A 17,009-nucleotide genomic window follows, 5' to 3' on the forward strand; every position below is an offset into this window, starting at 1 on the left:
CATGAGCCTTCTGATCACAGCCACTTGCTTCACCAAAGCCTGCAGGACAGTCTTTTTTGGGGAGAATGGTGTTACAAGCTTTTGTAATGTGATTGCACGCTTGACATTCCATTACCTTTACCACGGTTCCTATTGGTTGGAAGCAGGTCGCTGGAGGGATTATACAGGGCGTGAATACCAGAAGGCACAAATGGTTCGGAGGACATTTGAGGGGGCGGATGTGGAAAGTTGCTGAAACAGCTTGAAGGTGGAATGTCTGTTAGACAAATATACTCTCCTATTGTCCAAACAGCTCATGCAGTACACCCTGGTGAGTTACTGTGGTAGAAGGTGTCTGCCTCCTTTCTCAGTTTAACCCACAGCTTCTGCCATGGCGGTTTGGAGTGTGCCAAGGCTCAGAAGAGGCTGGGTATGGGCTCCAGTCAAGGCGAGGGCTGAGGGGGTAAGAGAAGTCATCCCAACACAAAGACTTGCATGAAGCAGCTGCTAAATGCCAGCTTGTGCGAAGCACTTTAAATGCATTCTTTAAAATGGTCATCACAACCTTATGAGGGACGCACTCTTATTAGTCCCATTTTACAGATGAAAAAAATGGAGGCTTAGAAGGTCTAAGCAACTTGCTCGGGCTAAGTAATGAGCCAAGACTAGAAATGAGGTTATTCTGCCTTCCAAGCCTGCTCTTACCACAGCCTTAAAGAAACTGTAGGCACCAAGTAAGTGGAGGCAGCCTGCAAAGAGTACTTTATTTGGAATCAGGATGTCTGGTTCAAGTGCAGCTCAATCTGTTATAATCTGTGATTTGGGGTTCCTTACTTGGCCTCTTTGGGTCTCTCTTTTTTTTCAGTCTGTAAAAAGGGAATCATAAATAATTTCATTATCTATATGCAAAACAATGAACCTTGACCTTTACCTCACAACATGCACAAAAATTAGCTTAAAATGGATTAAAGTCCTAAATGTAAGAAATAAAATTATAAAACCTAAGTTAGGTGAAGATGTTTTAGATGTGCTATCAAAAGCAAAATCTACAAAAGAAAGAAATTGACAAACTAGGCTTCATAAAAATTAAGAACTTTTGCTTTTAGAAAAAGACCATTAAAGGAGACAAAAAGAAAAGTCACAATCTGGGGAAAATATTTGTAAAATATGTATCTGATTAAGGACTTGTATCCAGACAGTAAGATAAATTCTCATAGCTTAGTAATAAGACCAACAACCCAATGAAAAATGGCAAAATATTTGAATGGACACATTATCAAAAAAGATATTGAAATAGCACATAAGTGCATGGGAAGATGATTAGACATCATTGGACATTAGGGAAACACAATTAAAGCCACAGTGAGATATCACCACAGTTCACTATGCCATATATTAATTATATCTTTGAAAATTTACCAAGACCCTTTTAAGTGAGGCTGTTATTATTCCCATTTTACAGATAAGGATACTGACTTGTGTTAAGTGGAGACGCGGGGTCACATAGCTAAGATGCAGGGCTGCAGGCTTAAAATGCAGCAGTCTGGTTCCACTGTTGACATGCTGCTGGGACATTGTTATCCCACTCCAGTGTCGGCTCCAAGAGAGCAAGGACCTGGTCTGTCTTGAGCACTGCTGGAGCTCCAGCTCCTCGCGCATAGCAGGCACTCTGTGTTGCACATGGAATGAAAGCCAGACAGTGCACAGTGGGGCTCAGTCAGCACTTTTTCCTGCCATCACAGGACCTTTGTGCATGGGCAAGTCATACCCACTGTGGTTTGGGATGCCCTTTCATGATACCTTTTATCTGCTCTCAGAAAACCCTACAGCTAGTCTTGGGAGGGTCCTCTCCACCTTCCTCTTTTCCCTTCCTCTCCTTCTTTTCTCCTTCATTCCTCTTCTCTTTCTTTTTTCCATTTCTCCAATGGGTAATTTGACTTTACCTCACTTTGTCCATTGGGAGAGGACATGTGGTGATGCTGACGTCCAGGCCTACCTAGCTTTAGGACTTTCCGGGAGAGCACCATCAGAGCATAAGTGCACAGACCCCTAAGGCTGCCTTGCCTGACCCAAGGCCCTGTTCCACCTGCTGCAAGACTTTGTGGAACTTAACTGCCCTGAACCACGAGGAAGGCTAACTGGCCCATCCCTCCTGACCCAAGGAAGGTGTGTCAGCTTGAAGTCCATCCAATGAAGGGCACAAAATGCTTCTTTCTAAGAGTGGGCATAGGAAGGTCTACAAATAGCTCCTGTGGAGGAGGGAGGCAGGAAGACCCAGGTCAGACAGGACTGGGCACCATGGAACTAGCTGGGACCCACCTTCCTTGGCTGAGGACAGGAGAGACAGGAGACAAAGTTTGCCTCCTCTCCTGCTAAGAAAGGAGGATGAGGGTTAAGCTGGATTTGCTTTCAACTCTTGAATCAACATTGAGGCTGCCTTGTCTGCCAGGCCACATGGTTTGCAGAGAGGCAGCCTCAGACTGGTTTTAGCAGATGGAGGGAGCTATGCTGAAAATGACAGAGTCTAGCAACTGGGAGACAAGGAGACTGGTAGGTGAGAACCTGGGAGGAGGCTGACTGGGAGCAGAGGAAAAGCTAAGAGAGAGGCAGGAGACAAAGCAAAAGGAAATATTTTCTGAAAAGTCTAGTAGAGAAAGGGGAAAAGTATTTGTCTTAGGAGTCCTGAGTAAGGATGCTCACATGGCTACACAATAATTTCCAAGCTTTTTAAATTTTGCTACATTTGTGGGCTTCCTATATTTTGTTAAAGTTTGTCTTTATACTGACTCTGGAAAAGCTTAAATACATTTATTTGAAAAGAAAAATGTCATCACAGCCACAGTGTGAAAAGTTTTTTTAATAATTAGATGGTGATCTTAATCATAAGTAAAAAGAAGACAATTTGGTGATGTTAAATTCTAACTGGATGCTATTGCCTCTTGAAGACTCTGGGCTTGGACATCCTCTTCCTAAAAAAAAAAAAAAAAAAGGAATTAAGAGTGTTACAGACATAACAGCATCATACTGTGACCTCTTTAATATGATCAGAAAATTTGAGAAAGGAATGATTTATCTCCCTGTGTGAATCAGTGGTGTTTAATGCAGCAGTGATTCACGTTTCACTGGAACATTTCAGAAAACCATGAAGGAGGGGGCAGAGCCAATAGGGCCCCAGGGATTAGGGGATGAGGCTTCCAGTTCTGCCTCTGCCACTATCACCTTGGACACATTCCTTTATTGTGGGTCTCAGTTTTCCCATCTATTGGGAGGAATAGAGTTGAACCTCCCAAGACATAGCGCATTGGTTTCATCTTCTGGAGTTACATATTGAGAACAGCTCTGAAGGTGTATCTTAGCTTAGTGTGGGGAAGAATGCTGTAATAGATTAGTGATGTCTGCACAGGGACAGAGCTAGAAATGGTGAGATGCGTGCTGGCCATCTGCTATTCCTAGATTAGAAAATCTCCAGGGCTCCCCCTCCCCAATCCTGACAGCCTGTGGTTCCGTGATTTACATAATCACCCAAGAACGCATTTGGCTTGCTTATTTGCTTGTAATTGATGGCAAAATATGAAACAAGATGATTTTTGTAAATGATGGACAAACAATTCAGTTCAGTCCAGCATTCACTGAGCACCTCATTTGTGACAGGCCCTGAAATAAGTTTTCGTCCCTATCCTGGAGGAGCTCACAGTCCTGGGTGGTAGATTTCATATAGGTTTCAACGTGAGGCAGGAAGTACTACATTAGAGGTACACGGGGAGTGTTGGGGCAGCTCAGGGCACTTGATCAAAAGTTTCCTAGAATTGTACACTGACCTGAGGGGTGATGAAGTCCACACTCTGGCAGTTCTCAGGGACTCACTGAAGCTGACAGCTGTAGGTTGAATTGTGTCTCTCAAAAAAGATGTGTTGAAATCCTGACTCCTGGTACCTATGAATGTGACCTTACTGGGAAATAGGGTCTTTGTAGATTGTTATGAGTTGAATTGTTACACAACCCACCAAAAAAGATTATGTTGGAGTCCAAACCCCCAGTACCTCAGAACATAACCCTATTTGAAGATAAGGTTTTATAGAGATAACTCAGTTAAAATGACATCACTGGGGTGGGCCCTAATCCAGTGACTGATGTCCATATAAAAATCTGGACACAGAGACAGACATGCATAGAGGGAAGATGATGTGAGGAAACACAGTGAGAAGATGGCCATCTAGAAGCCAAAGGGAGACCTGGAATAGATCCTTCTCTCATGGCCGTCAAAAGGAACCAACCCTACCAACAGCTTGCTTTTGGACTTCTAGTCTCCAGAACTGGAGGACAGTGCAATTTTCTTGTTCAGGCCACACGGTTTGTGATACTTTGTTATGCAGCCTTCGCTAACTGATACACAGATATAACTAAGTCAAGATGAGGTCATACTGGATTACGGTGAGCCCTCATCCATGACTGGTGTATTTATAAGAAGAGGAAACTTGAGAGACACAGGGAGACACCACACACACACAGGGAAGAACATCTTGTGACAAGGGAGGGAGAGATCACAGTGATGCACCTACAAACCAAGGAATGCCAGTGATCGCTAGCAACCACTGAATCCAGGAGACAGGCACAGAACCAGTTGTCCTTCAGAGCCCTCTAGAAGGAACCAACCTTGGCCAACATCTTGACTTCAGACGTCAAGCCTCCAGAACTGTAAGAGAATACAATTTAAGCCACCTACTTCATTGTGATTTGTTACAGAGGTTTTAGGATCTGACACACTGACCCTTTGCCTTGCCCTCTCCTTCCACTCCATCCCACCTCTTGTTCCTCCTCCTTTGGGAAATCTACTCACAAAATAGATTGTTCAGGCTACCAAGATGAACACCATGTTTAGTAGATGAAAATGTGAGGAGATGGTACCTTTAAAATGTTGACGTATGGTTTTCCCTGGTGTTTTCTATAACCACCACTTCTTCCCCCTGTGCCACCCTTCATATTTGGACAGCTGAGTGCCAGTTCTTATTGCTTTGGATGCGTGTATGACTGGGTCTTGGTTTTGAGTTTGCAAAATGTAGCAGAGAGACCTTGTGATGGGAGGAAAAGAACAGAGCAATGATCTGTGTGGTTAAGTAACAAGAGACAGATGAGACCAGGGCCCTCTCTGTGGCCGCCAACTGGGTGTGGCACTAGGACCAGCCCTCCTCAGCCCTCCTCTGGCCTGTGCAAGACCCCTGATGCTCAGACACAATCCGGAGGAGACCACGGGAGGTGAGAGAGGCAGGCTTGACTGATACTGCTTCCATCACCAGCAGAATGAGATGTATATTAGGGAGCAGGGTGAGAAGAAGGACCCAGAATACAAACGAAGTTCAGTCTAGAAAACCCAAAGTGACTTTTTTTCCTACAGTCCAACATTGACCAATGAGATACATACCTACCACAAGATCGTGGCTCTCTTCTTTCCCCAGATGGGAAGTAAGCTCAGACATGATTTCCATACTTGAGCTTTTATTTATTATTTTTTTGATAAATTTGTTGAAGTATAATATACATCCAAATCAAAAGTATACAGCTTAATTAATAATCACAAAGTAAACTCTTGTGTAACCAGCACCCACATTACAGAACATTACTAGCACTGCAGAAGCCTTCACATACCCGTTTCCAATCACACTAACCCCCCCCAGAGGGTAACCACCCTCCTGACTTCAAACAATTGTTTAGACTATTTTTAGACTTTATATAAATGGAATCAATCCAAAGGTACTCTTCTGTGTCTGACTTCTTTTTTCTGAAATATTTTTATTGAAGTATAGTCAGTTTACAATGTTGTGCCAATTTCTGGTGTATAGCACAATACTTCAGTCATATAGGAACAAACATATATTCATTTTCATATTCTTTTTAACCATCAGTTACTACAAGAGACTGAATATAGTTCCCTGTGCTATACAGTATGAACTTGTTGTTTATTTATTTTATATATATTAGTTAGTATCTGCAAATCTCAAATTCCCAATTTATCCCTTCCCACTCCCTTCCCCTCTGGTAACCATAAATTTGTTTTCTATGTTTGTGAGTCTGTTTCTGTTTTATAAATAAGTTTGTTTGTCTTTTTTTTCCCACATGTAAATGATAACATACAGTATTTTTCTTTCTCTTTCTGGCTTACTTCACTTAGAATGACAATCTGTAGGTCCATCCATGTTGCTGCAAATGGCATTATTTTATTCTTTTTTATGGCGGAGTAGTATTCCATTGTGTAAATATACCACAACTTCTTTATCCAGGCATCTGTGTGCCTGACTTCTTTTGCTGAACACGTTTGTGAGGTTCATCCATCGTGCCACATGTAGCTGTAGCTGGTTTCATCCTATGACTGTAAGGTATTTCATTGTGTGACTATCCCAGGATCTATGTATGCATTCTTCTCTAGGCAGACATTTGGGCTGTCTTCAATTTTAAGCCATTGCATGTGATGCTGCTATGAACACTCATGTACCTATCTTTTGGTACACATAGGTAGACATTTCTGTTGGGGACAATCTGAGGAGAGGAATTGCTGGGTCCTAGAGTATGTGTATGGTTCCATTTTCATAGACACTGCCAAACAGTTTTCCAGGCTGGTTGTAGTAATTATACTCCCACTAGAAGTGTTCAAGAGTGCCAGTCTCTCCACATCCTTCCCAACACATGTACTGATTCTTTTTCATTTGAGTTGTTCTAGTTTATGTTAGGATTTTAGTTGCCTGGTTTCTGGGGTGAACACAGTAGTGAGGTACTCATTTCAAGTTTCTGCATGGCATTTTCCTGGTCACTTCCTGTTGTAGGTGGCTGTGTCCTCTCCTCTGCTCCCTTTGCTAGGGAATTTGGGGACATAAGGACAACTCTGTTTTCACCGTTACAGAATATTGGAACTGAAGAGGTGCCTTTTAAGACCACCTATCTCACTTCCTCATTATACAGATGAGAAACTAACTGTTCAGGGGGAGATAGGTTTTCCAGAATCTTCAGCTGGCCAGTGCCTGAGGCAGAACTAGGACTCAAGCCCCCTGATCATGAATCCACTGATTTTTCTGCCTCGCTGTGCTGTTTCTTCATTATAATTTCCAAGTTTCGCTACCAAACCTGACAGTTGAGGGTACTCTTTGGAGAGAGTTAAAAAATACATACCAGCCAGTGTTTGGACTGCGAGCCCATCTCTTTGGGTGGTGAGGACAACCAGGGTGAGGATTTCTAGATGGAATGGATGAGCCACATTCCTCAACCTTGTCGCCTACCCAGGGATTGAGATGAGATTGCATTTCAAAGCTTCTGGAAGCCTCCCTAATCCTCATTTCTCATCAGCCGTGGCATCTGCCCTCAGACTCTGTGTCCTAATTCCCAGACAGGGCCATGACATCAATCAGGATGCAGTGTGGTGACTGTGCTTTCGACCCTCTCTGTCTCCCTACGTTGTTTGTCTTTTTATGTCAATAAACTGATCTAGTAATTTCTACTCACATAAGGAGAGCACTGACATGTATTAAGTGCATGCTGTGTAACAGGCATCACACCACTTAATGCTCACAACAGCCCTGTGAGGCCAGCTCTATTTTATCCCTATTTTACAAATGGAGCATGGGAATTTTATGGAAGTCACCTTGTCCAAAGACCCACTGTGAAATGGTTGAGCCAGGACCTGGACTGAAGGATTCAAGGCCACATACTCAACCGTGACTCTAGAGTCCCCATTACTGTGAACCATTACCGTGGGACTGAGTAGGGAGAAAATGCTGCTCAGGGCGTAGCTTTCTTTAAGAAAACCATATAAAGGAAAATCTGAAGCTGTAAAGCAGATGTATTCCTTTGCAGAAGAAATGCAGTGTTGTTAAAAATCCAGCGCTCCACCGGGAGCACTTAAACTGTTTGTTTTCACAGAATTTACTACTTGACTTAGGGGTTTGGCAGAGTCGGAGAAACTCAACTGGAGTGTTAGGCAGCTTCTAGCCTCCAGTGATCACTGGGAAATTAAGATAAAGCATCTCTTCATCAGAAGCGGGGCAAGGCGACACTGTGTAATCACAGATTTTGGAGCTGCTTCACAGTCAGAAAATAGCTATGGGTGTAAAAGGTAGTGGGGAGAGAATTGCATTACACAGGATGAATTCAAGAGGGCTTCTTCACGACAACGGAGGTATGCCTGCCATTCTTTTCCGTGAATAGAGTGGAGCCTATGGCAGAAATAAGGTGAGAGGTTCTACAGGGAGGATTCAAATATAGATCTTGCTCCTGCTGCTGGAATACAGAAATGGATCACTTACATTAGAAAGAAGGATGTTTAGGAGACAGAGTCAAAAACATAGAAATTTATGTGGAATTTTGGCTGAGGGTGGAGGTCAGTGTTGAAATTTTTGATTTTAAACATTTGAGGTCATCTTCCCACAGCACCCCTCGTGTCGCTGCCCCCACTTCTCTGCCTACAACCTGCCAGTGGTCTCCCACTGCAGTTAGATAAAACTCAAACTCCATCCCATAGCCTACAAATCTGTGCCTGATCTGGCTCCTCTCTGCCTTCCCAGCCCTTCTCTTTCCACCCTCCTCTCTGTTCCTCCAGCCACACTGGTCTGGCTTTTGTCCTTTGAACATGCTGCATTCATGCCTGACTCAGGTCCTTTGCATTCACTAGCTCCTCTATCTGAAATTCCCTTTCTTACCTTTTGCATCACTGGCTCCTTCTCATCTTTCCAGTCTCAGCTCCTACTCACCACCTTAGAGAGCCTCGTATTTGTCAGGTGGATCCTACTTCCTTCAAAGCGCTTACCATAATCTCTAATTACCTATTTACTTGTTTATTACCCGTCCTCACCCACTAGATTTCAAGCTCCAGGGGTGAGAAGAACTTGGGCTTTGTTAAAACTTGGTGTCGTTAGCACCTAGAACAGTGCTGGGGATTGCTGGATGTGGGGCATGTGCTTGCTGAATGAATGAATAAACTGCCAGTAGAACCAGATGTCTTACTAACTATGCGAAGAATTTTCAGACTCCTCATTGCTACTAATAAACACCAGTTTTAAAACAGAATAGAATCCGCCTTTTTTTGAAAACCAGCCTAAGTCTTCTGTAATGGCTAAGAGTACCGTATGTTTCTGAAATAAACCCAGCAAAAACAAAGATCTGAAATGCAGACACTGAAATTGACTTCTTGAATGACAGTGTGAGGGGCTCCGTGAACCCACTCTCCAGTGAAACTGGTGAAAATTATCAAAAAAAAATTTTTTTTAATCTCTGGAAATGGTCCTGAGAGTTTATAGCAAATGAAGAAACATCTGTTCAAGGAAATTTATGAAACGTTTGTAAGAAAAGTGAGAATCTATGGGATTGAAAAAAAAAAAAATGGTCCCTCTGTATTCCCATTCCAAGCTCAGTGAGACTTCACCCCAGACTGATGCAGCCAAAAGCACAGGACTCTTCTACCCTCAGCTTCCAGTTGGAGGGATTTCTTCCCAGCAGGAGCAGGACCCAACATTTCTCGTCCTGTCGCCAGTGACCTGCTGCTGAGGCTAAGTCCCAGCCGAGTGTGCTCTGGAGGTGGAAGCTCCTCCTTCTGCCCATTCCCCATTCATGGAATGAAGTCTAGCTTGGTCGTGGTGTGGTGAGAACACTGGCACCCTGGTTGCCCTTGCCCTGGTTCATAAATCGGGGGTTTCATGCTAAGAGAAGCAGACTGAGAAGACCTCGGACTACTGCATCCCTCCACTGTAAAGTGGGGGTTCCTCTGAAAGAAGCCCGCCATTGTCTTCACTCTCAGCTTCAGAGCCCAGGTTCCAAGATTCTGTGTGGGGGAGAAACAAGCCATAAAGCAGACAGCACCTAGTCCCTTCTGAGAGGAATCAACTTTGTTTGCAACAAAGCTGCAGTTCAAGACAATGAGTACCCTCAAAAACAGTGGAGGTAGTGGTTAAAAGCAACTGGGAGGAGATCCCTAGATTCAAAGAAGATACAGACTAAACTTCAGGCTGATTACCTCGTGGAAGAGATCTAGGAAAGGAGACAGCTGGGAGGAGCCCTCCTGCAGTCAGAACAAACATCAAAAACTGACCTCAGGAACTGTTCCTTCAAGGGCACCCAAACCTGACTGGATTAGTCTTCAAAGCAATTTATTCTCAGGAACATTCTTGAAAAGAACAGAGCATTTAGCCAGCAATCATTAGAGCCTAACAGCTGGGTGTGGTCAGAGAAAGAGATGAAGAGCACTCTGACAAACCACTGTCATCTAGGGTAACTGTGGGTGTACCCCAACCTGTGCCTCCCTGAGTTGCAGCATCAGAGTCTTCACACTATGAGGGAACGGAGGTGCAGGAGGGTGGACTTCGCTAAAACAATCCAGGCAATCACTAAGTAAATAAAGAAGCAAATAACAATAATAACACCAGGGGGTAAGGAAGTATCCAGAATTACTACAATAAATTATCTAAAATGTCCAGTTTCCAAGAAAAAACTATGAGATGTGCAAAGGAACAAGGGACTATAATCCATTCTCTGGAAGAGAAAGCAGGCAACAGAAACTACCCAGAAAAGTGACCAAATGTTGGATTTAATTGAAAAAGACTTCAAAGTAGCCATTATAGATGTGTTCAAAGAACCAAAGGAAACCATCATTAAAGAAGTAAAGGAAGAAATGATGGCGATGTTGCACCAAGTACAGAATATCAATAAAGAGTTAGAAATTATAAGAAAGAGTTAATGGAAATTCTGGAGCTGAAAAGTATAATACCTGAAATGAAAAATTCACTAGAGGAACCAACAGTAGATTTGAATTGGCTGAAGTAATAATTAGAAAACTTGAATATAAATCAATAAAGATTATGCAACCCCAATAATAGGGGGGAAAAAAGAATGGGAAAAAAAAGAACAGAATCTCAGAGGAATGTGGACCACCACTACATGAACCTATATATAAATAATGGAAATAGAATGAAAGGAGAGAGAAAGAAGTAGAAAAAAATTTTTTGAAGAATAAAGGCTGAAAACTTTCCAAATTTATTGAAAAACACTAACCTACCTATCCAGGAATGTCAGTGAACTCTAACAGGATAAACACAAAGACAGCCACAAGCAGACACATCATAGTGAAAATGCTAATGGTCAAAGGCAAGGAGAAAGTGTTGAAAGCAGCAAAAGCAAAATGACTCATTACTTACAAGGGAACCACAGTAAGATGAACAGCTGACTTCTCAGAAACAAAAGAAGTCAGAATGTATCGGGATAACATTTAGAATGCTTAAAGAAAAAAACTGTCAAACAAGAATCCTAGACTCAACAAAACTCTCTCTCATAAAGTTGAAGGCAAAATACCATCCCAGATAAACAAAATGGAGAGAAATTTGTAGCTAGTGGATCCACATTATAAGAAATATTAGAGGAGGTTCTTCAGGCTGAGAGCAAGTGACCCCAAGTGGTAATTTAAAAATGCACACAAAAGAACAAAGAGCACCAAAAAGGTAATGATATAATTATAAGAGACAGTATAAATGCATATTTTCTCCTTCCTTCTGTTAACTGATGCGTATTCAGCAGGAAGATCCAGATACCAATCCCAACTAAGATTCCCACTGTGTGAAGGATGACAAAGAAAGACATTAACAATGCCAGTCACCAGTAGTTGGAGCCCACAAATCTTCTACAGGTTTGCAGTCACCAAGGAAGACTCAACAGAGGTTCTGGTTGAAACAACACTTTACCCACAGAAGGGTGAAAAGACGCAGCAAGATCAGCATCTCTGGTAAGCCCTGATCGCCCATGGCCTGTGGGCCTCTCTCAGTAGTCAATATAGATTGGTGGGCTGTATGCATCCCTCTCATACTGCAGGTAAAGATCTGTTCTCCCCCCTGGGGGGAAGACATACTAGTGGGGCTGACCAGTTTCTATATGATGCACTCATTTAAGCAATACACGGATGTTCACTGTATAATCAGAATAGGAGAAGGATTTCTCCTAATAAGGAGGAAGGATCTGAGGCAGCCCTTGGCACCTGGCCACCATCTAAGGAAATGCTCTAGGCTCAGGGCACTGATTGGATTATCCCAGGGAAGGGCAACACATCAAGCAATGGCTGCTTCCCCAACAATATAAAAAGCAATTGTATCTCCAACCTCGAGCTAATGTGCAGACAGCTTCGGAGCCACGCCCAGCTGATCAGCATGATTACAGATGTGCAGCTTACCATCTTTGCCAATATGCTAGACATGTTGCTCTTCCTGCTCGTTGTTCTCCGTCACTTCATGGCCATGAACAGATCCAAGACACAGGAATAAAAGTGGTGCTTTCTTTGCCCCAGGATTCCAGGCCACAGTCTGAGACAAGATAGAGGCTCTGGGGGATCTACACACTTCACTTCATCCCTTCTGCCCATCACAACATACAAAGCAAATACATCTGAATTTTTCCAAACAACTTTTTTTTTTCTTCAAAGTCTTCTTTAACCTCATGGAACAAGAAGCTGCCACTGACTAGGACCTGTTATAGGGGCTGCTTTCTTTTCTACTCTGTCTTCTCAAAGTAAAAATGTAAACTTTTGTGGTTAACCTCTCCTCCACAAAAGACAGTTGTACAACCTACTGTGTATCTAGTGTATTGCTGGTTAATAATATACAGAAATGTTTCACTTTCAATAATGAATAGAACAGTTATGCAGAAGATCAAGAAGGAAATAGAAGACTTGAAAAACACAGTGAGCCATCTAGACATAACAGGCACAACAGAACACTGCACCCAGCAACAACAGAGTATATATTCTTCTCAAGTGTACAGGGAACATTTTCAGGATAGACCATATGCCATATGAAAATAGAACTCAAATAGAAAAAATATGGAAAACTCATAAATATGTGGAAATTTAACAACACACTCCTAACCAGTGGGTCAAAGAAAAAAGTTAAATGGAAAAATCAAAAAATACTTTGAGATGAATGAAAATGAAGACATACCATACCAAAAAATTTATGAGCTGCAGGTAAAGCATTGCTTAGAGGGAAAGTTACAGCTATAAATGCCTATCCTATACTGAGAGAAGAAAAATCTCAAATCAATAACCTCATTTTTTAACCTAGGACACTGCAAGAAAGAAGAGCAAACCTCAAGAAAGCAGAAGGAAGGAAAACTTAAACAATAGAACAAAATAGAGAGTAGAAAAACAATACAGAAAATCAACGAAACTAAAAGCTGGTTCTTCAAAAACAATGACAAAATTGATACACTTTTAGCTAGATCGACCCAGGAAAAAACAAAAACAAAGATTACTAGAATCAGAAATAAGAAGAAATTACTACCAAGCTTACAGAAATAAAAAGGATTATAAAGGAACGCTATGAACAATTGCATACCGATAAATTTGATAACTCAAAAAATGGACAAATTCCTGGAAAGAGACAAATGATTAAGAAGGACTCAAGAAGAAATAGACACTCTCAATAGAACTGTAACAAGGGAAGAGATTAAGTTAATAATTAAAAAGCTACCCACAAAGACAAACCCATGCCCAGATGGTTTTGCTTCTGAACTCTATCAAACATTTAAGGAAGAATTAATACTAACTCTTCACAAACTCTTCCAAAAGACAGAAGAGAAGGGAACACCTCCCAACTCATTTTATAAGGCCAGAGTTACCCTGATACCAAAGACATCACAGGAAAAGAAAACAAGAGACTAACATCTTCTACAAATATGGGTATAAAAATCTTCAACAAAACACTAGAAGACTGAATCTCACAACATGTGAAATACAAGAGATCCAATTTTATAGTCAAAACGAGTAAAACTTCTATTTTCTGTGCAGTTTTCCTCCATCTCTGATTTATATACACCTCCTGGGGAAGAAGCCCCCCTCTGCCAGTGTGAATGCAGCTTGAGAAGCCCACTGCGTATGTCACTTTGTACAGCGGGCTCTGGCCTCAGAAAGTCATAGAGAAAATTCACTTTGCTTGGCTTTTGAGACTTTCTTAGAAGACAGAATATTCTTTCCTCTGACATCTATACATGTTAAGTATTCCTAGGATTTCCCAAACCCTCTGTCCAGAATGCAAAATCGTCCAGCCGTACTTTGCAGACTCTCACAACGCTGGCTTAATAAGAATTCCTAGAGCAAAGTGATAATAATTAGCTCTCACTTTGGTGTTGTATCAGGTAGGATGCTTTCGTCCATAGGTAACAGAACACAAGATCAACAGTGGCTGAGGCAAAACAAACATTTATTGCCTCACCTAACTAGCAGCCCACTGGTAGATGGTCCCTCAGCTAGTTTACCGGCTCAGTAGTATCCTTGAAGATTTAGACTCTTTCTGTTTATTTCATTATCCTTAACCATTAGCATTGTGTCCTCAGGCCTGTTGCCTCACTGTCACAAAATGGCAGCTATAACTCTAGACATCACATCTGTGCTCAAGGCAGGAAAAAAGAAGGGTTAGTACCAGCAAACTCTCTTCATGTATCTTCTATGGAAACCAAATTCTTTCCCAAAGTTTCCCAGCAGACTTCCACATATATATTATTGGACAAAACTGGGTCTGACAGCCACCCCTAGGTACAAGTGAAGCTGGGGAAAAGGCTGGGTCCCTCATTCAGCTGTCAACCATCTGACTAGAAATCAGGACTTCTCCGAATGTATGGGTCACAGGCAGGTCTCAACATCAACTACTGAAAGAAAGAAGTTACAGATAGATTGTAGTAGGTTCATTTGGGGGTACCTATGTAGCACGTGGCCCTGCATTCTTAAGCATTGCTATGTATTAATTTGTTGGTTCTGGAAGGCCATGTTTGTACTCCACGACTCTGCTCCTTTGTCCTAGTTATTGAAACAGGCGGGGTGTTGTGAGCCTCCACCCCAGCCCATCGCATTTCCTCTCTGGGGAATTGGTCCTGAGAGGCACTAGTCAGTCTCTGCTGGCTCCTTAAACTAGAGGGCTATGGAGCAGCCATCTCGGCTACGGCCTGTGGAAAACAATCTGATCAAGGGAAAAGGAAGAATCCATTGCAGATGGGTACAGACATCAGAGAATGTGACATTCCAGAGACAGTAACCCTCGTGTCTAATGGCTTTCCACTCGCTGGTTCCGCTTAAGCCCATAAGCATTCCTTTTGCACTTTTCTTTCTTGAGGTTTCATCCCTGTACGTCTATAATAAACTCCCTCTTTTATGTTTGTCTGAGTCTTTATTTTTGTCTTCTGTTTACACAGTACCTGAAAATCTTGACTAAGCTGCAAGTCAGATTACATAGTCCAATTTTCTTAACCTTTAATACGATTCCGTCAAAACAGGAGAGTTCGGAGGAGAAAAGAAATAGTGCCAGAGAAAGCCTATGAAATGAACATTAGGAGGCACCTCTCTCATCACATTTTCAACTACAAAGAGTAGCTGGAAAGGCCATCCCCATTTTTAGATGATTACCCAGGAAGAGTGACTAATGCCTAGGGGGCTTGCTTTAGACTCTAAACTATCTAATGCTGAGTTCCCTTCTGTAAATGAAAGGCCTTAACAAGCTACTTCAGTTTCAGTACATCAAAGGAGGCTTGTGGAGACAACTGTTTGCTGCAGGAACACATGACCTTGCTGGACCTGACATTTATTTCCTTGTCCTTTGAAAACAATTAAAATTACACAATTGATGTTCTGCACTTCTCACCTTTTGCATCTTGATGATTACCGCAAAGAAATCATCATCGTGCTGATGATAATAATAAATGATTAAATCTGGCTGTTAGCTTGAAGCAGACTTTGGAGTCCTTTTGCAAAAGGAAAAGAGACAAATAGGAAACTTCTCTGGCTGTACGAAGGTTTCAGGGACACGGCCACACAGACGTGAAGCACTCCCAGCTGTGGTGTCCAGAGATGCACAGGAAGCAGCAGCTACCGTTGCTGGTCTTGGCCTGGCCACCAGTTTGTGCTCTGTGGCCGGCTCCAGGTTAGATCGGAAATAGGTTCTGTCAGAGTGGTGTGTTTTCACACGCAGGGCTGGCCACTTCCCTGATGTAGGCCGACCCTCTGCTTAGTCCTTGACCTCCTCCCACAAATCTGGGATCGTTTTCTAGAGAAGTAGCTGTTACACCCCCCACTCCCCACCTATTTTGCCCTTGATTTACCTAGCACGAATGCCACGTAACATTTACAGGATGGATTAAGGACACTCTGAGATCATCACTGTACTCCGTGGCAGACTGGGTATTTTGCAAAAGCTTGACTACATTCTTATCCCCAGTCAGCCATTTATTCTTTCTCTTTACCCATCAAAACCACACCCCTTACAGACTGGGGCACTGGTGGGGGTCAGGGGGGTACCCACTCATCTTTGTTGCTAGGTATCAAAATAATTTTTCCTAATCTATTTTCTCCAAGTATCCCCAACTCCAAATACCTTTAGCCTTGTTGCTAGTTGAATTACAATTTTTAAAATATCCTGTTTTCTTACAGCCTTTATTTTAGGCTGTAGATCTTCCATTGGTGCAGAGTGTAAGAGGCGAGCCCTTGGCTTGGCAAGTCTTTGCTTTCTGTTCCCTAAACCTCCAGGGTCAGGGTCAGGTGTGGCACAAAGAGTTTGAAACATTTTATTAACCTTGTAGTCCAACAATAATCTCAGACTCAGAAAATTTTCTGTTGGCATAAAAAGATTTTGTACCTTGATTTAAAAAAAAAAAAAAGGAAAAAAAAATAAGGTGATTTCTTGGATGTAAGGCCAGTAATCAGAGTCAGTATTTCTTGGGCTCTCTGGAGAAAAATGCCATGCCAGCTCACTCAGGTTTTCTCTTTCGGAAGCTGGTATTAGGGAGAAAGGTTTTTAATTTTAATGGGATGGCAGAGACCACTTGGAAATATTGAGCATTTCCATGAGAACAAATATAATGGCTTCCACCTGATGTCATAACCGCTTGTTCTCTGTAAGAATCCAAGCGTGTAGGTGAGTTTTCCTGACGTAGAATGCGTCTGGGTCCTTCAGGACACCAAAGAGTGTCACTTGCGGAGCCCTGTTGGCTGCCTGCTCTGTGACTCTTCCACGAGTCTGGGCTTTGATTTC

The 17,009-nt window shown here is 42.4% G+C and overlaps 1 protein-coding gene across 1 annotated transcript; it reads left to right on the plus strand.

Moving 5' to 3' along the window:
* Nucleotides 1–12,146: 12,146 nt before the first annotated feature.
* Nucleotides 12,147–12,265, plus strand: LOC116149545 (dolichyl-diphosphooligosaccharide--protein glycosyltransferase subunit 4-like). Its single transcript, XM_031441220.2, has one exon. The coding sequence runs from the start codon at nucleotides 12,147–12,149 to the stop codon at nucleotides 12,258–12,260; it is 114 nt and encodes a 37-aa protein (XP_031297080.1). The 3' UTR covers nucleotides 12,261–12,265.
* Nucleotides 12,266–17,009: the final 4,744 nt, after the last annotated feature.

The sequence above is a fragment of the Camelus dromedarius genome, chromosome 3 (assembly GCF_036321535.1).
Source record: "Camelus dromedarius isolate mCamDro1 chromosome 3, mCamDro1.pat, whole genome shotgun sequence".
NCBI classification, from domain to species: domain Eukaryota; kingdom Metazoa; phylum Chordata; class Mammalia; order Artiodactyla; family Camelidae; genus Camelus; species Camelus dromedarius.